Here is a 26,247-nt window from a genome sequence, read left to right as displayed (position 1 = left end):
CAAGGAGTGAACTGGACCGTAGCCAGCAGATCTACAGTTACTGGATCCACTGGCCAAAAGTTCTAGTCCCGGGGAGTTCAAAAACAATAGACTCGTCTGCAGTTGTAAGACTCTGTGGTTCCTTTGGTACTCCGCTGCCACCCGGTGGTAAGGGGAAGGATCCCACATCTCACCACCAGCACCACTGCAGAGCAAAAGGCCTGGTTACTCTGGCTTTGTGCAGGGTTGCTGTTATTGTTTGTTATTACACAACCCTTTACAAAACACATAAAGGCAGTATTGATCGAGGTCCAAGGGACTCGCAGAGAAACTCCGAGAAATAGGAAATACAGGGAAACAGTTGGGTGCAAGGAGGCATAGAGAGGCATTGTGGATGAGCAGTTAAAAGGCTTCCTGAAAGAAGTGGGTTTAAAGGAGAAGGGGAGTGTTTGGTGCATGGAAAGCAAAAGGCCATTCAAAGCATTAGGGGAAGCATGAAAGAAGAGGCAGAGCAGGAGACAAAGGGAGCAGTTAGGGCAAAGCTGTGTGGAGCCCAGCAAACAGGGCTGTGCACTGAGATTCCATGCAGGAGAAAGGGGGAGGACTCATGTATTGGGGCTAGGGTCACCAACCCTCCAGGATTGTCCTGGAGTCTCCAGGAATTAAAGATGAATCTTTAATTAAAGATTATGTCATGTGATGAAACCTCCAGGAATACGTCCAACCAAAATCGGCAACCCTAATTGGGGCTTGGGTTCCTGAACCTTCACCCTATGTAGGGCAATCCACATAATATTGAATCCACAGGCCCTAGCTCTACTTCTCCCATAGCCTGGCCCTATCCCGCCTCCAAGCCCTCACTGAATGGCAGTGCACAGGAAGTCCCCACAGTGATTTCCTCCTGGCAAGTGATGTGCACCCTGCCTGGCATCTCCAATTCTCCTGCATCTGGGGATCTCTGCACCCAGGTGTTTATGCATATAGAGGGGAAGAATGGCAGCATTTGCTCCTGAGAGCATACAAATATGTAAAGGGATCTCGTATAAAATATGGGGGGGAGAAGATTAGTGTAACATTACAGGTGTATTACTGGGTGACACATGTAATGTGTAGCCTTATGATCATGCAGTTGCTGCTAGCAATAACTTGTGCTACATCCTGTTTTCGTTGCGGGCTGTTTCAGCAGCAACATTGAAAGTACCTAAGGTTAAGGTTTTGATAGTAAGGGATTTCCCATCCTCAGTCCTTTGCCTTAAGGCAGACAGCAAAAGTTAGTGGTTTTGCAATAATTTTCATTTATGCACAGGTCATTTAAAGTTTTATCAAGCACCAATAATCTTGAATTAAGCATTACTGTATTTTGCATTACCAATTAGATTTGGGAGATCCAAAATCAAGGATACGAAAAATTAACAGCTCAGTAAAATGACTGATGCAAGTTCAGCAGAGTAGGTTGCTAGGATATGGGTTTAGAAAACCCCCAACTACCTTTGTCATTGCATTTGTGCATTTCATTTTAAATGTGACACATTCTGCTTTCACTTCCATCATGTGCAACACCACTCAATTCAGAGGGTAAGCATAGGGTTCACGTGAGGTGTCATAAATATAAAGGGAAGGGTAAACCCCTGTAAAATCCCTCCTGGCCAGAGGAAATCTCCTCTCACCTGTAAAGGGTTAAGAAGCTAAAGGTAACCTCGCTGGCACCTGACCAAAATGACCAATGAGGAGACAAGATAATTTCAAAAGCTGGGAGGAGGGAGAGAAACAAAGGGTATGTGTGTCTGTCTATATTTTGTCTTTGCCGGGGATAGACCAGGAATGAAGCCTTAGAACTTTTAGTAAGTAATCTAGCTAGGTACGTGTTAGATTATGATTTCTTTAAATGGCTGAGAAAAGAATTGTGCTGAATAGAATAACTATTTCTGTCTGTGTATCTTTTTTGTAACTTAAGGTTTTGCCTAGAGGGGTTCTCTATGTTTTGAATCTAATTACCCTGTAAAGTATTTACCATCCTGATTTTACAGGGGGGATTTTTTTTATTTCTATTTACTTCTATTTCTATTAAAAGTCTTCTTGTAAGAAAACTGAATGCTTTTTCATTGTTCTCAGAGCCAAGGGTTTGGGTCTGTGGTCACCTATGCAAATTGGTGAGGCTTTTTATCCAACATTTCCCTGGAAAGGGGGGGTGCAAGTGTTGGGAGGATTGTTCATTGTTCTTAAGATCCAAGGGTCTGGGTCTGTAGTCACCTAGGCAAATTGGTGAGGCTTTTTACCAAACCTTGTCCAGGAAGTGGGGTGCAAGGTTTTGGGAAGTATTTTGGGGGGAAAGACGTGTCCAAACAGCTCTTCCCCAGTAACCAGTATTTGTTTGGTGGTGGTAGCGGCCAATCCAAGGACAAAGGGTGGAATATTTTGTACCTTGGGGAAGTTTTGACCTAAGCTGGTAAAGATAAGCTTAGGAGGGTTTTTTCATGCAGGTCCCCACATCTGTACCCTAGAGTTCAGAGTGGGGGAGGAACCTTGACATGGTGGCAGAGTGGTGGGATTAACCTGAAATCATTTTGAGATCCAGTTGAGATTTTGTTGAACTAGAAATACAGATTTTTAAAAAGGAAGTCCAGAAGCAGCTGAAACTGAAAGCAGCTTGTTTTTTTTTCTCTGCTTTGTGGCCAAGCAGAGACAAAAGGGGATTATCTTTGTGAATTGCAGGTTTTCTTTGCCTGGAGGCAGGGTACTTAACTCCTGCAGGGAAATTCACAGTCTTCCAACCCAGAGTTTTTTTTTCCCTAAAAGTAAGTAGAAGGGGGGGTGTTCTACCCATTTGCCTGGAGACAAAAGTGGCAAGGGTTTTTTTTTTGGATTTTGATTTTTTACAAGGAGCACAAGTTTAAAAAGGAAACTTGGTTTTTCTTTGGGCTGGGTAAACAGGTTTCAAAGTAGCTGGAAGTTTTTGCTTTGATTTGGGCCCAGAGCAGAGACAAGGGAATTGTCTTTTTTTTTTTTGTAGGCTGACAATCACTATCAGAGAATAGGTATTCTATTCCAGCACAGCAAAATTTTACAGCCAAGTTTTTTTTTGTTTATTTCTAAACCTCGGGTGTAAAGTTAGTTAAAAACAGAGAGGTTAGAATGACAATATCTGCGGCTCGACTACGGCTGGAATTAGCCAGATTTCAGGCTGAGGAAAGACAAAGGGAACATGAAAGACAGATAGAACTCATGCGGCTGAAGAAGGAGGAGAAGGAACAAGAAAGGGAGGCAGCGAAAGAGGCAGCGAAAGAGGCAGAACAACACCAAGCGGCTGCTCACAGGAGAGCTATGGAAGCAAGGGACAAAGAGCTGGAGGAGAAGGAAAAAGAGAGGAAGTATGTGGAGGAGATAGAGAAGATAAAGGCTCAGGAGAATATCCCAACAAACCCTAGCTATCCTTCTCCAAGTACCACTTCCCATCCCAGAAAGTTCCCCACCTACAAAGCAGGCGATGATACTGAGGCCTTCCTAGAAAACTTCGAAAGGGCCTGCCTTGGGTACAACATCTCTACTGACCAATACATGGTAGAGCTGAGGCCGCAGCTCAGTGGACCCTTAGCTGAGGTGGCAGCTGAAATGCCTAAAGAACACATGAACAAGTATGAACTGTTTAAATCCAAGGCGAGAGTCAGAATGGGGATAACACCCGAGCAGTCTCGTCGGAGGTTCAGAGCCCTAAGGTGGAAACCAGATGTGTCATTTACCCGACATGCCTACCACATTGTGAAGCATTGGGAGGCCTGGATATCCGGAGCAAGTGTTGAATCTCCAGTAAATTTGCCCTTCCTAATGCAAATGGAACAATTCTTAGAGGGTGTTCCTGAGGAAATAGAAAGATACATCCTAGATGGGAAGCCCAAAACTGTAATCGAGGCAGGAGAGATTGGAGCCAGATGGGTGGAGGTGGCAGAGAAGAAGAAAACTGGTCGCAGTTGGAGCGGAGACCAGAAGGGACAACCCCAGACCACACCCTATTACCGGGGGCCGCCCAAAGCCCCACCTACCTCCCAAAGAACCCTCCAGACCCCTTATCGTCCCTCCACCCCGTTCTCCAGCAACCCTCCTCGCCCCAGTGACCAGTCAGCTGGACGATGTTTTAAATGTAACGAGCTGGGGCATGTAAAGGCCAACTGCCCCAAGAACCCCAACAGATTACAGTTCATTGCACCGGAATCGCACCAGAGGTCCACAGGCCCAGATACCTCCCAGATACCCTTGGAGCGGAGGGAAACTGTGAGTGTGGGCGGGAAGAAGGTCACCGCGTGGAGGGACACCGGAGCACAAGTGTCAGCTATCCATGCTTCCTTAGTGGACCCCAATTTAATCAACCCAGAGATCCAAGTGACGATTCAACCCTTCAAGTCCAACTCTTTCGATTTGCCTACAGCCAAGTTGCCTGTCCAGTACAAGGGCTGGTCCGGAACGTGGACTTTTGCAGTCTATGATGATTATCCCATCCCCATGCTGTTGGGGGAAGACTTGGCCAATCATGTGAAGCAGGCCAAGAGGGTGGGAACGGTCACCCGCAGCCAGGCTAACCAAGCCGTGAGGCCTAGCTCTGTTCCGGAAACTTCTATCAGGACCCGGTCAGAGGTGATGGATCCGGACCCCAGACCAATGTCTGCAACAGCAGTAGTGGATCCAGTCCCAGAGACCCAGACGGAACCAGTCCCAGAACCGGAACCAGCCGAACAACCAACACCAGACCCATTGCCAGCACTGAATCCAGTACTTGCAACCTCAACACCAGAGGGCCCCACCGACCCTGAACCGACAGCAGCCGATAACCCGACACAAGAGGCTCAGCCGGAGCCTGAATCCCAACATAGTTCACCAGCGGAGAGCGGTTCACAGTCAACAGAAACAGCCCCATCCCCTATATCGCTTCCAGAGGGACCAAGCCTAGGTCCACAATCCAATAAGGAACTGATGTCTCCAGCATCAAGGGAACAGTTCCAGACCGAACAGGAAGCAGATGAAAGCCTCCAGAGAGCTTGGACGGCGGCACGGAGCCACCCACCGCCTCTCAGCTCTTCTAATCGATCCAGGTTTGTTGTAGAAAGAGGACTTTTATACAAGGAAACTCTTTCTGGTGGACACCAGGAAGACTGGCATCCTCAGAGACAGTTGGTAGTTCCAACTAAATACCGGGCCAAGCTCTTGAGCTTAGCCCATGATCACCCTAGTGGCCATGCTGGGGTGAACAGGACCAAAGACCGTTTGGGGGGGTCATTCCACTGGGAGGGAATGGGCAAGGATGTTTCTACCTATGTCCAGTCTTGTGAGGTGTGCCAAAGAGTGGGAAAGCCCCAAGACCAGGTCAAAGCCCCTCTCCAGCCACTCCCCATCATTGAAGTTCCATTTCAGCGAGTAGCTGTGGATATTCTGGGTCCTTTTCCGAAAAAGACACCCAGAGGAAAGCAGTACATACTGACTTTCATGGATTTTGCCACCCGATGGCCGGAAGCAGTAGCTCTAAGCAACACCAGGGCTAAAAGTGTGTGCCAGGCACTAGCAGACATTTTTGCCAGGGTAGGTTGGCCCTCCGACATCCTCACAGATGCAGGGACTAATTTCCTGGCAGGAACTATGAAAAACCTTTGGGAAGCTCATGGGGTAAATCACTTGGTTGCCACTCCTTACCACCATCAAACAAATGGCATGGTGGAGAAGTTTAATGGAACTTTGGGGGCCATGATACGTAAATTCGTAAATGAGCACTCCAATGATTGGGACCTAGTGTTGCAGCAGTTGCTCTTTGCCTACAGAGCTGTACCACACCCCAGTTTAGGGTTTTCCCCATTTGAACTTGTATATGGCCGTGAGGTTAAGGGGCCATTGCAGTTGGTGAAGCAGCAATGGGAGGGATTTACACCTTCTCCAGGAACTAACATTCTGGACTTTGTAACCAACCTACAAAACACCCTCCGAACCTCTTTAGCCCTTGCTAAAGAAAACTTACAGGATGCTCAAAAAGAGCAAAAAGCCTGGTATGATAAACATGCCAGAGAGCGTTCCTTCAAAGTAGGGGACCAGGTCATGGTCTTAAAGGCGCTCCAGGCCCATAAAATGGAAGCATCGTGGGAAGGGCCATTCACGGTCCAGGAGCGCCTGGGAGCCGTTAATTATCTCATAGCATTCCCCACCTCCAACCGAAAGCCTAAGGTGTACCATATTAATTCTCTAAAGCCCTTTTATTCCAGAGAATTAAAGGTTTGTCAGTTTACAGCCCAGGGAGGAGACGACGCTGAGTGGCCTGAAGGTGTCTACTACGAAGGGAAATGTGCTGGTGGTGTGGAAGAGGTGAACCTCTCCATGACCCTTGGGCGTATGCAGCGACAGCAGATCCAGGAGCTGTGCACTAGCTACGCGCCAACGTTCTCAGCCACCCCAGGACTGACTGAACGGGCATACCACTCCATTGACACAGGTAATGCTCGCCCAATTAGAGTCCAACCTTACCGGGTGTCTCCTCAAGCTAAAACTGCTATAGAACGGGAGATCCGGGATATGTTACAGATGGGTGTAATCCGCCCCTCTGAAAGTGCATGGGCATCTCCAGTGGTTCTAGTTCCCAAACCAGATGGGGAAATACGTTTTTGCGTGGACTACCGTAAGCTAAATGCTGTAACTCGCCCAGACAACTATCCAATGCCACGCACAGATGAACTATTAGAGAAACTGGGACGGGCCCAGTTCATCTCTACCTTGGACTTAACCAAGGGGTACTGGCAGGTACCGCTAGATGAATCTGCCAAGGAAAGGTCAGCCTTCACCACACATCTCGGGCTGTATGAATTTAATGTACTCCCTTTCGGGCTGCGAAGTGCACCCGCCACCTTCCAAAGACTTGTAGATGGTCTCCTAGCAGGATTAGGAGAATATGCAGTCGCCTACCTTGACGATGTGGCCATATTTTCGGATTCCTGGGCAGACCACCTGGAACATCTACAAAAAGTCCTTGAGCGCATAAGGGAGGCAGGACTAACTGTTAAGGCTAAGAAGTGTCAAATAGGCCTAAACAGAGTGACTTACCTTGGACACCAGGTGGGTCAAGGAACTATCAGCCCCCTACAGGCCAAAGTGGATGCTATCCAAAAGTGGCCTGTCCCAAAGTCAAAGAAACAGGTTCAATCCTTCTTAGGCTTGGCCGGTTATTACAGACGATTTGTACCGCACTACAGCCAAATCGCCGCCCCACTGACAGACCTAACCAAAAAGAAACAGCCAAATGCGGTTCAGTGGACCGAAAAGTGTCAGAAGGCCTTTAACAAGCTTAAAGCGACACTCATGTCTGACCCTGTACTAAGGGCCCCAGACTTTGACAAACCGTTCCTAGTAACCACAGATGCGTCCGAGCGTGGTGTGGGAGCAGTTTTAATGCAGAAAGGACCTGATCAAGAATTCCACCCTGTAGTGTTTCTCAGCAAAAAACTGTCTGAGAGGGAAAGCCACTGGTCAGTCACTGAAAAAGAATGTTACGCCATTGTCTACGCTCTGGAAAAGCTACGCCCATATGTTTGGGGACGGCGTTTCCACCTGCAAACCGACCATGCTGCACTGAAGTGGCTTCACACGGTCAAAGAAAATAGCAAAAAACTTCTTCGGTGGAGTTTAGCTCTCCAAGATTTTGATTTTGACATCCAACACATCTCAGGAGCTTCTAACAAAGTGGCTGATGCACTCTCCCGTGAAAGTTTCCCAGAATCAACTGGTTAAAATCGTCCTTGAGATGTAGAAAATATTGTTAGTCTTTATGTACTTGGTAGTATATTTAGAGATGCATGTGTCTTATTAACTCTGTTTTTCCTAGAGCTCCAGGAAGAAATCCCAGCCAGTGTTTCACCCTAGCTGAGATTTGGGGGGCGTGTCATAAATATAAAGGGAAGGGTAAACCCCTGTAAAATCCCTCCTGGCCAGAGGAAATCTCCTCTCACCTGTAAAGGGTTAAGAAGCTAAAGGTAACCTCGCTGGCACCTGACCAAAATGACCAATGAGGAGACAAGATAATTTCAAAAGCTGGGAGGAGGGAGAGAAACAAAGGGTATGTGTGTCTGTCTATATTTTGTCTTTGCCGGGGATAGACCAGGAATGAAGCCTTAGAACTTTTAGTAAGTAATCTAGCTAGGTACGTGTTAGATTATGATTTCTTTAAATGGCTGAGAAAAGAATTGTGCTGAATAGAATAACTATTTCTGTCTGTGTATCTTTTTTGTAACTTAAGGTTTTGCCTAGAGGGGTTCTCTATGTTTTGAATCTAATTACCCTGTAAAGTATTTACCATCCTGATTTTACAGGGGGGATTTTTTTTATTTCTATTTACTTCTATTTCTATTAAAAGTCTTCTTGTAAGAAAACTGAATGCTTTTTCATTGTTCTCAGAGCCAAGGGTTTGGGTCTGTGGTCACCTATGCAAATTGGTGAGGCTTTTTATCCAACATTTCCCTGGAAAGGGGGGGTGCAAGTGTTGGGAGGATTGTTCATTGTTCTTAAGATCCAAGGGTCTGGGTCTGTAGTCACCTAGGCAAATTGGTGAGGCTTTTTACCAAACCTTGTCCAGGAAGTGGGGTGCAAGGTTTTGGGAAGTATTTTGGGGGGAAAGACGTGTCCAAACAGCTCTTCCCCAGTAACCAGTATTTGTTTGGTGGTGGTAGCGGCCAATCCAAGGACAAAGGGTGGAATATTTTGTACCTTGGGGAAGTTTTGACCTAAGCTGGTAAAGATAAGCTTAGGAGGTTTTTTTCATGCAGGTCCCCACATCTGTACCCTAGAGTTCAGAGTGGGGGAGGAACCTTGACATGAGGCCAGAACTTGGCTTTCGATATTCAAATAGGGCTAAATCCTGGTCCCATTGAAGTCAATAGCAGGACTCATTTGGCCCATAATGAATCTTTATATGGTGGGAGTTTGATTGATTATTGGTTTAGAGAGACATCCGGACTCCCCCAAAAATCTCAAACAGGCCTTGCACAGGATTTCTCCTCTTGCAAGTTGCCTGTCACTCATACAGTCATGCAGTGGAGAATTTTGGTGAGTTAATCCACAGGAAATGGCCCTGGTTCACACTGGCCACCCCCATTCAGTCTCCCAGCACAATAGCCTGCAAAAAGTCTCCAATGGACTCTGTGCAGACGGGGAACCCTACAAAGTGACCTGCACCAGTTCTGCTGCCTACAAGGCTTTCCATGACCCTCTGAGAGGTTACAGAACTTGGCCCTGTACAAATTAATGTAATGTAAATGGGAGATTTTTATCACTTAAGGTGAAAAACATAATTTGCTAATTCTCAAAATCTAGCAAAGATGCACAAGCTATTTTTCATCAGCTTATCCCTCTAGTTTTGAACCATTTGCCTTTGAACCGTTCTTTCTTAAGATAATGTCCTAAATTCTCTTCTTGAAATAAACCATTTTGCATGCTAGGAAGTAAGAAACATAAAGAGGGTAATTATAACAGGATTTAAATAATTCACTATTGTTTCTTTGCCAATAAAATAAAGACTGTGTTCTCTTGTTTTGTTTGTACAAGCAATAGAATTTGTCTTACAATTTACTACTGTTTAAAAAAAAAGCAGCCAACAACAAATGGTTGACATATTCCCAGCTCAAATCTTTGTTTTCCACCAATAAACTTGGCTATCTTCCAAGAACGCTGACTTGTTTGTAAACCTAAAAAGCTTTAAATATAGCTAACGCATAGTTGATTGCTCCTAAAATGTGGTCAGATGAATCGTTTCCACAAGAACATTTGCCAAGGGATGCTGCACAGTTGAAATGGAAAATGTTTTGCAGTTATGAATTTGTGTTGTGTTGCTGCCTTTTCAAAACTCTGCAATATTGTCAGTAGTGTCTCAAATTAAAAAAACATGGTCCTTCAGTTAAACAAAGCCTAGAGGTAGATTTGAACTCCTTCTTACTTCCATTGATGCCCCAACCACACAAATCATAGAGGATGTATTTCTAATAAGAGAATGTTCCACAAACCAGTAAATCTGGGATTATCTCATTGGACTGATTATGTCAAAGCTCTTTAGCCACAGCACTTGATGAGAACTAAAAATAAATACCAGGGCAGTATACAATTATTTTGTGCCTAAATAATCTGTGCTTATTGTGTGTGTCTTTCTCTGATGTGAGATGTAATATCTGGACTTAAGGTTTATTTATGAGAGTTCTTCTAATAAGGGTGTTTGGGAAAGGGTTGTAAAGATAAAATGGCTCATTGCACTTATCAGTTTTAAGGGGCAAAGCCTGTTCTTAGACCAGTGAAAATCCAGCATAAGTCCATTGAAGTCAGTGGAATTTATTCCAGATGCACACTAGCCCAAAATTTGGCCCCAGGTATTTTGAAATGGAGAGGCCTGATTCTGTTCTTCCTTACACCATTTTTTCCACCAGTTGAACTTCATTGACGTCAGATTTTAGTGCTGACTGAGGGCCTGATCCTGCACCATGGGAATTTTTGCATTGACTGCACTATAGGAGCAGGATCAAGCCCTCATAGTGGTAGGGCAAAAGCAGATCTACTGTCAATTGTTCCCCAGCTGTAAAGTTTGTAGAAAAAGGCAACTTATTAAAATAGATAAATAAATAGAAAATGAAGTCTGTGTTGGGTGGGACCCTATTACCTGTGGACATTTATTCACATCATTGCTAAACCGGCGCACAGTTTGTTCTGATTCACATGACTGGCAGTGTGTGCTCATGGTTCATAGGTGCATTGATTATAAGGGGCCACTGTGGTTATGTCTGACTCCCTGTATAACACAGGCCATAGAACTTTCCTGAATTAATTCCTGTTTGAACTGGAGCAGATCTATTAGAAAAAACATCCAATCTTGCTTGAAAAATTACCACAGCCCTTGGTAAGTTGTCCAATGATTAATTACCCTCACTGTTAAAAATTTGCAGATTATTTCCACTCTGATTTTGTCTAGCTTCAGTTTCCGCCATAGGATTTTGTTATACTTTTGTCTGCTAGCTCAGACTGGATATAGTTGTGTGACAGACCAGGATTTAGGCATGTTGGACAAGACTGTGCAGGGACACTGGGAAGGAAAAGGTAAAATTAAAAATGATTCCATTATTAATTAAAGTCAGTAAGGGAAAGCTGGAAAATGACTATGTAAAACTAGGCAGAACAAAGCACTTCAGATAGTGCTGTAGGGAACAAATACTGTGTTAGCAGGGTGAGACATCTGACTCCATGATTTCTACGGGTAATCAAAATCAGGTAAGTAATTCAGAAAATTTATTAAATGATCAACATGTTTAAAGCTCAGTCCTTCAGCCGTTACACAGGCAAGTGGAATTTCAGGGTGACAGTATTTTAAAGAATGATATCCAATTTTAAAACAGTGATTTAACTTGTCAACCAGAGAAAAAGTCTCTTTTGGGAACTACTAACATCTCAGAAAACTCATTTTAGAAAATATGGCAAATATTTTTTCCTGTTGAAAACCAGATTTGTAAATATATTCATACACACACATAATTGATATGTAATTTATATACACACATCTATAATTTAAATATATCATTTTAACAATGAGTAGATTGATTTTTTAAATTGTCATGTTATTCATAAATCCCATATTAAATGTGATATTAGAACTCTCTGTCTGGTTTCAGAGTAGCAGGCGTGTTGTGTTAGTCTGTATCCGCAAAAAGAAAAGGAGTACTTGTAGCACCTTAGAGACTAACAAATTTATTTGAGCATAAGCTTTCGTGAGCTACAGCTTACTTCATCGGATGCATTCGATGAAGTGAGCTGTAGCTCACGAAAGCTTATGCTTATGCATGACTGGAGTACTGTCATGGATGGGTATAAACTGTTCAGGAAGGACAGGGAGGCCAGAAAAGGTGGGGGAGTTGCACTGTATGTAAGGGAGCAGTATGACTGCTCAGAGCTCAAGTATGAAACTGCAGAAAAACCTGAGAGTCTCTGGATTAAGTTTAGAAGCGTGAGCAACAAGGGTGATGTCGTGGTGGGAGTCTGCTATAGACCACCGGACCAGGGGGATGAGGTGGACAAGGCTTTCTTCCAGCAACTCGCAGAAGCTACTGGATCGCATGCCCTGGTTCTCATGGGCGACTTCAATCATCCTGATATCTGCTGAGAGAGCAATACAGCGGTGCACAGACAATCCAGGAAGTTTTTGGAAACTGTAGGGGACAATTTCCTGGTGCAAGTGCTGGAGGAACCAACTAGGAGCAGAGCTCTTCTTGACCTGATGCTCACAAACCGGGAAGAATTAGTAGGGGAAGCAAAAGTGGATGGGAACCTGGGAGGCAGTGACCATGAGATGGTCAAGTTCAGGATCCTGACACAAGGAAGAAAGGAAAGCAGCAGAATACAGACCCTGGACTTCAGGAAAGCAGACTTTGACTCCCTCAGGGAACTGATGGGCAAGATCCCCTGGGAGAATAACATGAGGGGGAAAGGAGCCCAGGAGAGCTGGCTGTATTTTAAAGAATCCTTTTTGAGGTTACAGGGACAAACCATCCCGATGTGTAGAAAGAATAGTAAATATGGCAGGCGACCAGCTTGTCTTAACAGTGAAATCCTTGCTGATCTTAAACACAAAAAAGAGGCTTACAAGAAGTGGAAGATTGGACAAATGACCAGGGATGAGTATATAAATATTGCTTGGGCATGTAGGAATGAAATCAGGAAGGCTAAATCACACCTGGAGTTGCAGCTAGCGAGGGATGTTAAGAGTAACAAGAAGGGTTTCTTCAGGTATGTTGGCAATAAGAAGAAGGCCAAGGAAAGTGTGGGACCCTTACTGAATGAGAGAGGCAACCTAGTGACAGAGGATGTGGAAAAAGCTAATGTACTCAATGCTTTTTTTGCCTCTGTCTTCACGAACAAGGTCAGCTCCCAGACTACTGCACTGGGCAGCACAGCATGGGGAGGAGGTGGCCAGCCCTCTGTGAAGGAAGAAATGGTTCGGGACTATGTAGAAAAACTGGACGTGCACAAGTCCATGGGGCCGGATGCGTTGCATCCGAGAGTGCTAAAGGAATTGGCGGCTGTGATTGCAGAGCCATTGGCCATTATCTTTGAAAACTCATGGCGATCGGGGGACGTCCCGGAAGAAAAAGGCTAATGTAGTGCCAATTTTTAAAAAAGGGAAGAAGGAGGATCCTGGGAACTACAGGCCAGTCAGCTTCACCTCAGTCCCCGGAAAAATCGTGGAGCATGTCCTCAAGGAATCAATTCTGAAGCTCTTAGACGAGAGGAAAGTGATCAGGAACAGTCAGCATGGATTCACCAAGGGAAAGTCATGCCTGACTAATCTAATTGCCTTCTATGGTGAGATAACTGGTTCTCTGGATGAAGGGAAAGCAGTGGACGTGTTATTCCTCGACTTTAGCAAAGCTTTTGACACGGTCTCCCACAGTATTCTTGTCAGCAAGTTAAAGAAGTATGGGCTGGATGGATGCACGACAAGGTGGGTAGAAAGTTGGCTAGATTGTCGGGCTCAACGGGTAGTGATCAACGGCTCCATGTCTAGTTGGCAGCCGGTATCTAGCAGAGTGCCCCAAGGGTCGGTTCTGGGGCCGGTTTTGTTCAATATCTTCATTAATGATCTGGAGGATGGTGTGGATTGCACCCTCAGCAAGTTTGCGGATGACACTAAACTGGGAGGAGTGGTAGATATGCTGGAGGATAGGGATAGGTTACAGAGGGACCTAGACAAATTGGAGGATTGGGCCAAAAGAAATCTGATGAGGTTCAACAAGGACAAGTGCAGAGTCCTGCACTTAGGACGGAAGAATCCCATGCACCGCTACAGACTAGGGACCGAATGGCTAGGCAGCAGTTCTGCAGAGAAGGACCTAGGGGTGACAGTGGACGAGAAGCTGGATATGAGTCAACAGTGTGCCCTTGTTGCCAAGAAGGTCAATGGCATTTTGGGGTGTATAAGTAGGGGCATTGCCAGCAGATTGAGGGACGTGATCGTTCCCCTCTATTCGACATTGGTGAGGCCTCATCTTGAGTACTGTGTCCAGTTTTGGGCCCCACACTACAAGAAGGATGTGGAGAAATTGGAGAGAGTCCAGCGAAGGGCAACAAAAATGATTAGGGGTCTGGAACACATGCCTTATGAGGAGAGGCTGAGGGAACTGGGATTGTTTAGTCTACGGAAGAGAAGAATGAGGGGGGATTTGATAGCTGCTTTTAACTACCTGAAAGGTCGATCCAAAGAGGATGGATCTAGACTATTCTCAGTGATAGCAGATGACAGGACAAGGAGTAATGGTCTCAAGTTGCAGTGGGGGAGATTTAGGTTGGATATTAGGAAAAACTTTTTCACTAGGAGGGTGGTGAAACACTGGAATGCATTACCTAGGGAGGTGGTGGAATCCCCTTCCTTAGAAGTTTTTAAGGTCAGGCTTGACAAAGCCCTGTCTGGGATGATTTAGTTGGGATTGGTCCTGCTCTGGGCAGGGGGTTGGACTAGATGGCCTCCAGAGGTCCCTTCCAACTCTGTTATTCTATGATTCTATGAAATAAATTTGTTAGTCTCTAAGGTGCCACAAGTACTCCTTTTCTTTTTTCTATGTCTATGCATGATAGCTATAAACCTGTTCCCTTTGAAATGTACACACTTGTTAATCTAATAATTAAAGAGCTCACTGAAGGCTCAGTTTGCATCTCCTATTCTTGTAAATCCTCCCATGGCTTAACTGGGGCTATTTTGTGAGTCTGGAAAATTGCCTTCATTTTCTGTCACAACGACTCATCAGGCTTCATAGAATGAATTGGTTACTGTTAAGAAATAGTTGTCAGCCCCACGCTAAACTGGCTGACAGGGCTACACCACTGTGTTCTGTTAACTTGTTACAGTGTTTAAACTTTTACACAGTTGATCCTGCAACTCCAGGAAGGTAATTCCATAATATCTTAAATAATTTTAACAATGAGTAGCTTCATTTTTAAATTGCCAATGTTGTTCATATATCCCATATAAAATGCTATATTAGAACGCTTTTCAATGTCTATGCATGTTAGGTATAAACCTGTTCCCTTTGATATGTACACACTTGTTACTCTAATAATTAAAGAGCTCACTGAAGGTCCAATTTGCATCTCCTATTCTTGTAAATCATCCCATGGTTTAACTTGGGCTGTTAATGAGCATAAAGGTTGCTAAATCTATATGCCAAATCTTGCTGTTCTTACTCAGTCCCTCTACAGGCATCACCCCATTGAAGGATTTGGCCATGTACTAAGTAATGGATACATTGACAGGCTACCAGCTCAGAAGATGGGGTAATCTAGTTAAAGCAGCTCAAGTTTTAACTTAAATTAGCTTTGTGGTCCAGCTTTACCTCATGATTGGCAGCAGTACTGTCCTCATCACACTTTATTTAATGTTAGCTCAGTACATCCAAGTAAAAGGTGTGAGTACAAGGTAACGGCATAGCTCATTCGTCTCATCAGAACAGAATAATCCCTGTACCAGTAAGTCAGTGCTGCGAGACGCTGACGTAAAAGCTAACCTTCAGGTATTAAAATGAGACCACAATCAAATGGTGCAGGAAAAGAAAGAGCAAGTGAACGCAAAAGCAAAATTTGCTCCCACTTACAGGGCTTCAGATCCAGAGTAGCCCCATTGCTCGCTCATAGACGTTAGAATGGTGCAACTGCGAGCTGAAATGGGGCCCCAGCTTAGTTGGCAGCTCTGTGTTAGAACAAGGCGTGAGACTTACTGTAAATAATGTAGCTGCATTAAATCTACAAGGCATTGTAAAGGCCAGTGAGTGTAATTACAGTCACAGAGACCGTGGGCCAGTTCCTCAGCTGGCCTAGTTGTGTTGGTTTCCGTGGAGCTCTCCCGATTCACGCCAGTCGAGGATCTGGCCTGATGTTTATTGCTGCGTAAGCCAACTGTACTTGAACAAACGTTCAGAGAACTGCTCAGCAGACAGAGTGCAATGCAAATACATAGGGAGGAAACAGAGAAGGAGCAAAGGTGCAGCAGGTATTAAGAGAAGAGAATGAAGTGAAGGGGATGAATATCAATGAGAAATGTCTCATGTAAAGATCTTTATACACTAATAAAACTTAGTCAGATTCAGCCCGCACTTACACTCCATGAAATCAGTGGGTCAAATTCTGCTCCATGTTCCACCTGCGTAAATGTAGAATATGTCCATTAACTTCCATAGAATTACAGTAGTTTACATGGGCAAAACAGAGCGGTGAATTTGGCCCAGTGGATTTGCAAAACAAAGTGTAGAGCAGGCCAGCAATGGGGCAGATGCTTTTCCCTCTAGCCACGAGGTAGTACTCCCTATTTATGGGACCACTAACACCAGAGCTGTGTTTTTAAATTCACTTGTGAATACATATTAACACTCCTTTTTCCTGTGTATGCTACACCTCAACTCATAACTAACTGAAGAATAAAATCACTCACCTTATTACTAGACTTGGCAGGATTTGATTTAAATAACTAGTCATCGGTAAACATTAATTTTATCAGAAATAGATGCCAAAAATATCCATTGATTGCAGTCGGCAAGCGCAGCCTCCCCTGCACCTAGCGCCCTCAGGCATTCAGATTTCAGGAGGCACCCGGTGTGGGGAAGGCTGCAATTCTTGTGGGGCAGAGCAGAGATCCCAGCCAGGACCACAAGGAGAATGACTAATTCCCAGCTGCAGGGGAGGCCACCACCCCACTGTTGAATGGCTCCTGCCCAAGGACAGTCCCTGCATTTACAGCGAGTGAGTGAGTGGGGCAGTGATAGTGGGAATGCAGGGGCTCCCTGCATGGCCCTGGGATTGGTGACAGTGTGGTGGCTTCCCCCTTCCAGGGGCTCATCCTCCTCCTTGCATTCCTGGCCAGGGATCTCTGCTCTGCCCTGCCAGAACCGCAGCCTCCTTGCACCTGCAGGGTTCGGGTGTCACTAAATAATTGTTCTCTCACACACACAGTTAATTTTGCACAATTGTGAAAATTCAAATAGAAAAAAATGTTAAAAAATGCTTTAAAAACCTATAGTCTCACACAACCAAAAACATTAAGTTGATAAAAATTGGTATCTTAGTGAAACAACAAAATGAAAATCAAATTCTCCCAAAACTACTTATTACCCATTCCACCCTTGTTGTTTCTTTCCTGTGAACTGTTTCTGCTGTGGAGTGGTGAATGTGGCCTGCCTTAGGATACACAGGCCAGGCTCCCATTAACCTCAGAAGGAGCTATGAATGTCCATAGTGTAGACAGATTACAGTGGATTTGCAAAGAGCATCAATCAGGGCAGAATTTGCTCAGGACCGCAATTTTTTGTTTTGTAGGGAATAGCAGCACAAGTATTTGCTTGTTTAACAGGGTTGCAAGGTAATATAATGGGACTCTTGTGAGTTTCCTTAGCATGTCTGTTCCTCTGGTCTTACTTATTTTCCTTGCTATTGCATATGAAGACAATATAAAAAGTCATCTGATTTGTCAGCTTTTTCATAATGATCATCTTATATTACAAGCTTCCTCTTTGCACTAACTTACCTATAACAACGACTGAATCTATTAGCAGGACTAAAAACAGTGAAAAGAACTATATTTCCTTTACCAATAGCACATCCTTTCCAGAAGGGACAGTAGGGTGACCAGATGTCCCAATTTTATAGGGACAGTCCTGGTTTTTGGGTCCTTTTCTTATATAGGCTCCTATTACCCCGCACCCCCGTCCCGATTTTTCACATTTGCTGTCTGGTCACCCGAAGCGACAGAAGGCTGTGACCTACCCACATACAGCGTGGATGGTATCCACACAACTGATAGTTTTATCTGGGGGGGCGGAGGGGGACTGTGCCCAGGGGGCAGTCGGGGAAGAGGGCTTGGCCTTGCACTATGTATGTTATTTGCAGTGTTGTAGCCATGTTGGCCCCAGGATATTAGAGAGACAAGGTAGGTGAGGAAATATCTTTTATTGGACCAACTTCTGTTGGTGGAAGGGACAAACTTTCAAGCTTCACAGAGCTCTTCCTCAGGTCTGGAGAAGGTAACCAGAGTGTCGCAGCTAAATACAAGGTGGGACAGATGGTTAAGCATAAGAGGTTCACACATGCTGTTGGAGACCACTTAAAATGAAGGGCTCTTGAATGTACTCACACAGAAAAATGATAAAAGACAAAAATACCCTATCACCCATGGGTGAACACTTTTCACCCACTCCATGTCTGACCTCTCTGGTCTTGTCTTCAAAGGAAACCTGCACAACACCTTCACAAGATGAGCCTGAGAACTTAAATTTGTAACTCTGCTGGACTTAACATAAAAACCATGGACTTAACAGAGACACTGGTTTTATGGCTCATTACAACAATTTGTAATGCTGCTGTCTGCTAACCCTTAATTGCCTTAACCATTTTAAGTGGTCTCCTACAGCATGTTTGAACACTTTATGCTTAACAATCTGTCCCTCCTTGTATTCAGCTTGGACACACTGATTACCTCCTCCGGACCTGAAGAAGAGCTCTGTGAAGCTTGTCCCTTCCGCCAACAGAAGTTGGTCCAATAAAAGATCTTATCTAACCTACTTTGTCGCTCTCGTTATGTACACAAGTTTACCGTATTCTCAGCCTGACCCATTTGTCTGCACTCACTAAATCTGGGAAACTTTCAGAGCAGGTTCTTTTTAGCCATTCATATTGTTGGAAATGCAGTTAATTATAGCAGAGCAAGATGATGCAAGCAGCTTGGGATGTTATTTAAAACACAGGGCCTGATCCTGTAACCCTTACACAAGTAGGGATGACTCATGTGAGTCAGGTTACTTGCATGAGCACTGGCTCCTGAAGATGCCCTGAATTTGTCCCAGAGGAGGACTAAGAATATTCCCGTTTGGGTTTATGTACCTCTCTCACCTTCAAGAGGAGAAGTCTCTTAATGATTCTAGACCTCTCTAGTCCATCCTCTAGTATCTGAGCATGGAACTGTGAAGCAGAATCTCCTGGATCCAGCTCTGGCTGATTCCTTCTCTGACTTCATCAAGTCACTTGGCCATTCTGCTCTCAGCGTGCTGGAATGTTGGGAGACTTAGTTAGTACAGGTTTGTAGAGTGCTGCTGTATTAGTGGCCAGTCACAGTGGTCATTCATGAGACACCACCTCCAGGGTATTTTCAGTATACCAAGATTCCTTTGCTGCAAGAGCACTTTTCTCCTTAGCTTTCAGTTAAATCAAGGGGGAATATTTGAGGCAGGGAACTTGACTTGGGGTTCTCACATCCTAAAGGTACCTCCTTTTTCCTACAGAATGGGAAATAAATGTATGTGAGGTTTAGACACTCCTACGCTGGAAATATTTTCATGAACAGTTCTTAGGGTCTGATCCTGTGAGACACTGGGGACCTCCAGAGAGGGGCTAAGCATCCTTAGGACTTCTCCTGTTTTTATGATCTGAAATAACCCCTTTGGGGATGCTAAGGGCATTTCTTGTTTCCATTTAGCCATGTAACACAGACGACATCATGGATCCATCCAGTGACCAGTGCACTGAACTTGTCCTGCTCTGAGGAGAATGAGGAAGACCGGACCAGAGAGCTTCCAGACCCCAAGAGCTGAGACTGGTGGAGAGTAGTTTCAGTCTCATTTCAGCACCTGGATAAGAAGATGTACACCTTCCAATAGTCTAATGTAATAGCACCAGATATTACGCCTATCGAAGTCAATAGGAGCTTTGCCACTGATTTAGGTAGGATCATTTTCAATGCTGAAGTTCACCTTGGCAAAATTTCCACTTAAACCCTTAAGGACTTAGGTGGTGCACAGGACCTGGATAAGTCCTGTGCACAGGGGTCACTCTCACTCTCATCCCTTAGGATTTGATCCTGACCTTTCACCACTTATACACTGGTATAACTTCATTGGCTGGAATGGAGTTAATCCTGCTCCTAGTATGAGAACAGAATTGGGCCCAGTGGCTGTAATTCTCACAGTGGCTTCAAGCTGCTTGTAGAGCCATAACATACAAGCTGAGCTTTTTTACCAGTGCTAGTAGTTGTAATAGAGATGCCTTTTTTGTAACTACTGAGTCAGTCTGTTTTTATAGCAGAAACTTTCAATGTATTTTGCTAGCAAAAGTTTATGACAATTTGTTGTAAGCATTGCAGCCCAGATGACTTTTCTACAGATATTTTTAAGATGAATGATTAGGCCTTAGGAAGACAAGGCCTTGATGAGTTGTCAAGTATAAAGACACAATTTTGGTTGAGAAAGCCGTACTCTGTCAGCATAATCGTGCAATGAAAATGATTTCACTTTTGTACTCTGCTAAACCTACAGCCACATGCAACTATTTCAGCAGAAGCTGTGAAATTTCAAGTACGATGAAACCTATGAAGGTACCTCTGGGATCAGCAGAGTTCAGTCACCTCCTAGAAGTGGGTCTTTAAGTAGACACAAAACAAATTCATTCTGGAGATCTTGAGGATATTTTAAAGGGGTTACTCAAAATGAGGTGCTGCTGTGGCCCTACAAACAGGTTTCACTGTACATCAGCAGCATGAGATATTTTAAGATAATGTTACACTCAGCACAAGGGCTGATTTCTGCTTTGAGTGCCTGATTCTACAATAGGTCACTATAAAGGCTCTCCTCTTTTTATATCTGTGACGATGACAGGTGTTGACTAATGAATGAAATAAGGAACACTAGAAGCACTGATGAATAGGCCAAACTAAAACAGCGGTTCAAACCTTTAGAACCAAGGAGTGAGGCTCTGTTTTAAAGGGTGAGGCGGGCACAGGCTACAGCCTGAATTCCTTTGGGAAGCATACATAGGAGTGTCACACTCTGAAAAGATACAACTTAGCTCCACTGGTCAATTCAAAGCCAGGTCCCCATCCCTCACACCCTCAATGGGGAGTCTCGGACAAGTGGTGGAGCTGGATTTTCAAATCTTTGTACTATTGAGCAAAAGGACCTGACTTGTTTACAGCTCCTACACCTACTAAAACTCTCCTTGCCAACTTCCCCTCACACCCGGCGCAGAGCCAGGCACAGGGTAGCTCTTAGGCCTTTAACATTTAATTTGCTTTACAGAGCAAAACTCCGAGTAAGCCTCCTTTCTGAGTCACAGTGTGGCTCTTTATCATATATGCTCCATGTACGACGGCGTCACACCCGGGATAGCCCCTCCCAGGGAATCTGTACTGCGGCGCAGAGAAGTTAGTTTTGCCCAGTCTCTCCCAGAAGCAGATGTCATTCCTAGTGCTGAGCAATGTCATACTCACTCGGGAGGCTGGTAGGAAACGTTGTTGTGTTCTTTTAAGGGCCAATTACCCATGCATGTGGAGTCCGTGTCCCTTCATGTAGCAAGTAGAGGGAGGATGTTATGGAGGGAGCTTGACCAGCAGATCCACTGAACAAACCCTCAGTATGACAGCAGTCTGGAAAGCTGCCATGCTTCAGCCATGATCTGCTATGGCCTCATATGGAGGATTGTGCCCCCATCCCTCAAACCACCACATAGAAACACTGAGCAGAACCCATTAGCAGGGGCTTTGTGTCGAGCTATAATGGGCCCTTTAATATGCCGTTCTTCTCTAAATGCCCTTTAAAAACTGGCACAGACTCCTGCTGCTTGCAGGACCTTGTACCAGGGGTTTTCTGCAGTTTCCTTGTCCTAGGAGTCATGTAAGTGCTTTGTTTATTACAGAGCCAAGGTGGATGAGGTAATTTCTTTCCTTGGACCAACTTTTGCTCTCTTTCCGGTGCGTGAGAGTTACGCGGTGGTATCTTGTTTGAGGCGGTCCCTTCTGGAGTATGTGATGTTTATTCCAGGCACTTTCTGGCTCTAATCAGGGATTTCCTACAAATTCTGTTTAGTTAGGGCATATATAGACTGTGCCGCTCTGATTTCTTTGTGAGAGATTTGAATCAGGTCGTGGCTACGCTATCCTCCCGGGACTTGATTCAGCCATGGGTTATGGTATCTCAGAGTACAGGTCGGTGGTCACAACTCCACTCTGCCAGTGGCTTCCCAGCCAAGCAGCCCAACCCTGAAAGTGGATGGGGGTAAGGCTAGGACCATGAACGAGGCAGGCTCCACCCATTGGATCCACTGTAGGAGGGCAGCATTGTGAATGCTACCTGCTCGCCCCAAGGAGTGAACACTGACCCCCTGCCCTGAGTATGCAGTTCACTGCTTACTGCAGCAGCGAGGGAGAACCCGAGATAAAATGCTGGCATTCTGCCTGCTGTGCTTACTTGGAGAATGTTTCTCTTTTATTTTGACTTGATAATTAAAGACTTCTTAGAAACAGATCATTGCATCCATCTAGTTTCTTCTGTATTCTAGTGTCTCATCAGTCACATAAGCTACCATAGCTCATATTCTCCAGCACCGAGACTGTGTTTTGAAACCTGGGATCTCCAAATGTTCTCGTCTATTTTTGTAAGTTGGCATACTTGTTTCCTAGGGTGTTTTTTTTTTTCCTCTCACTGAAGCAGTTTGCAAAACAATTTTGATTACACTGAATCCTGTAAAGTGGGAAAACGGCTCTGGAATAATGTAATGAGACTTTGTAAAGAGCAGTTGTCAAAACACACAACTCTGTAATGGCTGCTTTACATTTTTACCGCACAATGAAATGTACCGAGTGGAAGAGCAATGGAAGTACAACTTTGTATCCATTAAGAGAACGAACAAAGGCGTTGCCAGAAAACAGATACTGGAGTACTTCAGTGGCTTCATGTACATCTATTTTCTACGTACAGTTGACCCCATTATAAATAGGCTTCTGCAACACTCTGGTATTTACCTTTACAATTGTACCTGTAGTACACTGCACCCTTCAAATTGGAAATGCTGCAAGTACCAGTGTTAGCAAGTACTCAGGTGTTGCAGTGACTGGAATAAACAGGCAGATTAGACACAAAGGTCGAGATGTGCAAAGATATTCAGGTGCCTACAACTCTTACTGACTTCAGTGGGAGTTAGGCACCTAAATATTTCTGAGGCTCTGGGTCAAACTGCAGCTGCGAAATGCGTTCCTTTTAATTCAGCCCAATGTATCACTTAAAAAAAAACAGGGTAGATCACTCCCACACCATACTCACACAGAGAAACCACCCTGAGCATCCCACTGTAAGTTTCAATAAGTCACTACAGATGATTGTTTCACATCCTCTGACATACCACACAAAACCATCATTAGTTAGGGTGAACCCACCACCACAAGGCCTATGCACCACTCAGGCCCTCCAGGGCCCAATTCTGCAGGACTAAAGTCACTGGGAATTTTGCTATGGATTTCAGTGGGAGCCTTGAGGGCAGAAGTGGGATTGAAGTGGTACATAGCCCTTGTGCTGTCCTCTGCGCAGCACTGAATTTCACTATAACCTCTTACTTAAGTAAAGCCGCTCTCAAAGGATGACCCTGCTCACACTTGGCTTTCGAAAGCCCTTTGTACTATCGGAATCTTATGGAGTGACTGGCCACGCCGCCTTGTATTTAAAAAAACTCCTAAAGTGATGTAAAGCTCTGATGCTCCTTTCACAATAAAGATCTCAGTGATATAAACCACTTGTGTCTCTTTTATAATTAGCCCCCACAGCTTTGTGATATTATCCACGGCAGATTATGCAGCTGATCGACTCCAGGTCTTGCTCATGTTATAGAATTGTAATGAATGAAATCTTTTAGACTAGAAAAGGGAGTAAATGACAGCAGGCCAAGCCTGTCTGTCCCCTTCCTTTAACCTTCTTTGTACAAAGGTGACTCAAAATGTGCCTTTGGGAAGGAATCTAGAAAACCGACAGGCCTTTCAAAAAAGCAAATCCTGTGTTCTAACCCTGCAATGATTTCCACACAGGCGCCCCCCCATGGAGCCCCAGTGACTTCCTTCAGGAGTCCGCTCACAAGGATTCAATAGCAGGGTGAGGCTCATGTTTGTAATCACCTGCTTACAAGGAGGCAGCGTAGTCCAGTAGGGCATTGGCCCGGGCGTCCTGTTCCCAGCTCTGCCACGGACCTGCATGATCCTGGGCAAGTCACCTCAGCCCAGATCCTCAATGGTATTTAGGCATCTAGCTCCCACCGATTTCAGTGGCACTTAAATGCCAGGGAAGATCTGCACCTCTCTGGGTATCCGCTTCCCATCCCACCCTCTAGCTGTCTTGTTCCTTTCGATTGTCGGGTCTTCGGGGCCAGGCCTTTGTCTCACTCTGTGTTTGTACAGTGTGTAGCACAATGTGGGTCCTCAGTTGCAAGTGGGACCTCGGGGCACCACCATAAGTCAAATAATTAATAATTACCATAAAGACAAAAGCAAAGGGACGGCGCTTTGTCGTTCCCTGAAACACACGCCATCGCTGCTGTGGCGTGTGCATTGGCTGGTTTACTTCAGAGTGTGTTTGGCTCACGGGAGCTATGTATTGCCTGGCTACATCTACGCCACAGGCCCAGGCCTTGTCTCCTAGGTAACCAGGCCTGCTGAAGAGCGTGTATTACTGTTACCGAACGGGTCTTTGCTGGGGGGAAACGGCAACGTTGTTCTGCTCGGGAAGGATAAATGTGTCAGGCCAGGGATGAGAGGCCAGTTCAAGCTAAGCAGCTCACGCTGAGCCGCCCCATGTAATGTTCACCAGCCCTTAAATGCTTCTCATGCCAAGCAGTTTTATAACTCAAACAAATGATTCATTATTTTACACTAAGCCAGTTTCTGACAGACGGGGGCGGGGAGGAAGGGCAGTTGCCGCTGAGGTGGGGAAAACCCTCATTTGGAAGATCGTTAGTGAGTCAGTTAATAAGAGCAGCAAATAGGAGAAGCACCAAGGTTATGCTGCGAGAGGCCAATGACAAGAAAGTTGGCCTCCTTATCTATCCCATACTTAAGACACAGCCAAGTTCTGTTCTCACACCCTTAACTATTCCCTCTTCTGGGTAATGGTTGTTGCCAAATTACTAGGGTTGATCAACACTCAGAACTGCAGGTGAAACTACTCAGCACCCCTCAGCGTCCTTCATTGGGCATCCAAAATCGGCAGCCCCTGCCTTTTAAAATGTTGGCCTCTGTGGCTTGTCCTACATTATACATTGAGTCAGTGGCAAAATTTGGTGTAACCCCAGGAATCCTTATTCTAAGTCCTACGGTCTAACCCCAAGACAACTCCCCCTTCCCAGATCATTTACCCACCAGGTAATTTTGAGTAGCATGCTGTTCTGATGCTCAGAGCCAGAGCCCGGTCTGGTGTAATTCTGCATTGGGTTAAATGGAGATACACAGATCTACGGATCTGGAGCAAGCTTCACAGAAGTATTTAGACATCTAAAAATGCAGACTGAGTTAGGTGCCTAATCTATTTTAAGGATAAATAAATTGGTTAGTCTCTAAGGTGCCACAAGTACTCCTTTTCTTTTTGCGAATACAGACTAACACAGCTGCTACTCTGAAACCTAATCCATTTTAGTGCTTTTGAAAAGCCCACTGAGTGCCTAGAGAACAGGAGGACTTGTGGCACCTTGGAGACTAACAAATTTATTAGAGCATAAGCTTTCATGGGCTACAGCCCACTTTATGCTCTAATAAATTTGTTAGTCTCTAAGGTGCCACAAGTACTCCTGTTCTTTTTGGAGATACAGACTAACACGGCTGCTACTCTGAAACCTTAGCACCTAGGTGCACCTTCAGTTGCTTTGGCCTTTGGTCTTAACCATCAGATGGGTGGAATGATACTATGCTAAAAATTAAATGTCAGTGAATGAAGCCTAACCACTATTCTCAATAACCAGCTTTTTGTTTTCATGTAATGCTGAAAATACCGGCCATTTAACAGGTTGTACAATCCAGATTCTTTTTCATATTTTTGGCAGTTTGATCTTTTGCCACTTACTCAGGATTCTTCTCCAAACACAGGCTGAAGCTGCCACTGATTTAATAAGTTGACTTTTTTTTTTTTTTTACATTCTTTTGGGATGACCTGCTTTATTACACAATAAAGATATTGACATTTCTACTAAAATTTGATCAGACAGAATTTTGCATCACTCACCAGACAGCCAAGTGCTTTAAAACAAGTGGCTCTAAAGCCACAGGAATGATACCGTTAATTTTTCATCAGTTACAAATCAAAATAGACCCACATCAGACCCCTTGCTCTTCCCCATGCCCATGAACATTGGTGTACAGTTTGGAAATGAATCTCTCCCTGTGAGCTTGGATTTGGGTCAGATCCAAACAATAAGGTGCTTGTTTATGTGAAAATTTCAAAACAA

At 44.7% G+C, this 26,247-nt stretch overlaps 1 protein-coding gene across 14 annotated transcripts in view; it reads left to right on the top strand.

The window, feature by feature from the left end:
• STXBP4 (syntaxin binding protein 4) overlaps positions 1 to 22,295 on the top strand; it is a 143,919-nt gene extending 121,624 nt beyond the window's left edge. For all 14 annotated transcript variants that reach the window (XM_043528425.1, XM_037914673.2, XM_037914675.2 and 11 more), the window contains one exon: positions 19,478 to 22,295. In XM_043528425.1, the coding sequence (XP_043384360.1) occupies positions 19,478 to 19,543 (66 nt within the window). In that variant the 3' untranslated portion in view covers positions 19,544 to 22,295. The remainder of the gene's footprint in view (positions 1 to 19,477) is intronic.
• The last annotated feature ends 3,952 nt before the right edge of the window (positions 22,296 to 26,247 follow it).

The sequence above is a fragment of the Chelonia mydas genome, chromosome 14, assembly GCF_015237465.2.
Source record: "Chelonia mydas isolate rCheMyd1 chromosome 14, rCheMyd1.pri.v2, whole genome shotgun sequence".
Taxonomy (NCBI): domain Eukaryota; kingdom Metazoa; phylum Chordata; order Testudines; family Cheloniidae; genus Chelonia; species Chelonia mydas.
Note: the sequence above shows the minus strand (reverse complement) of the source record. Positions and strands in the feature narration are given on the sequence as shown.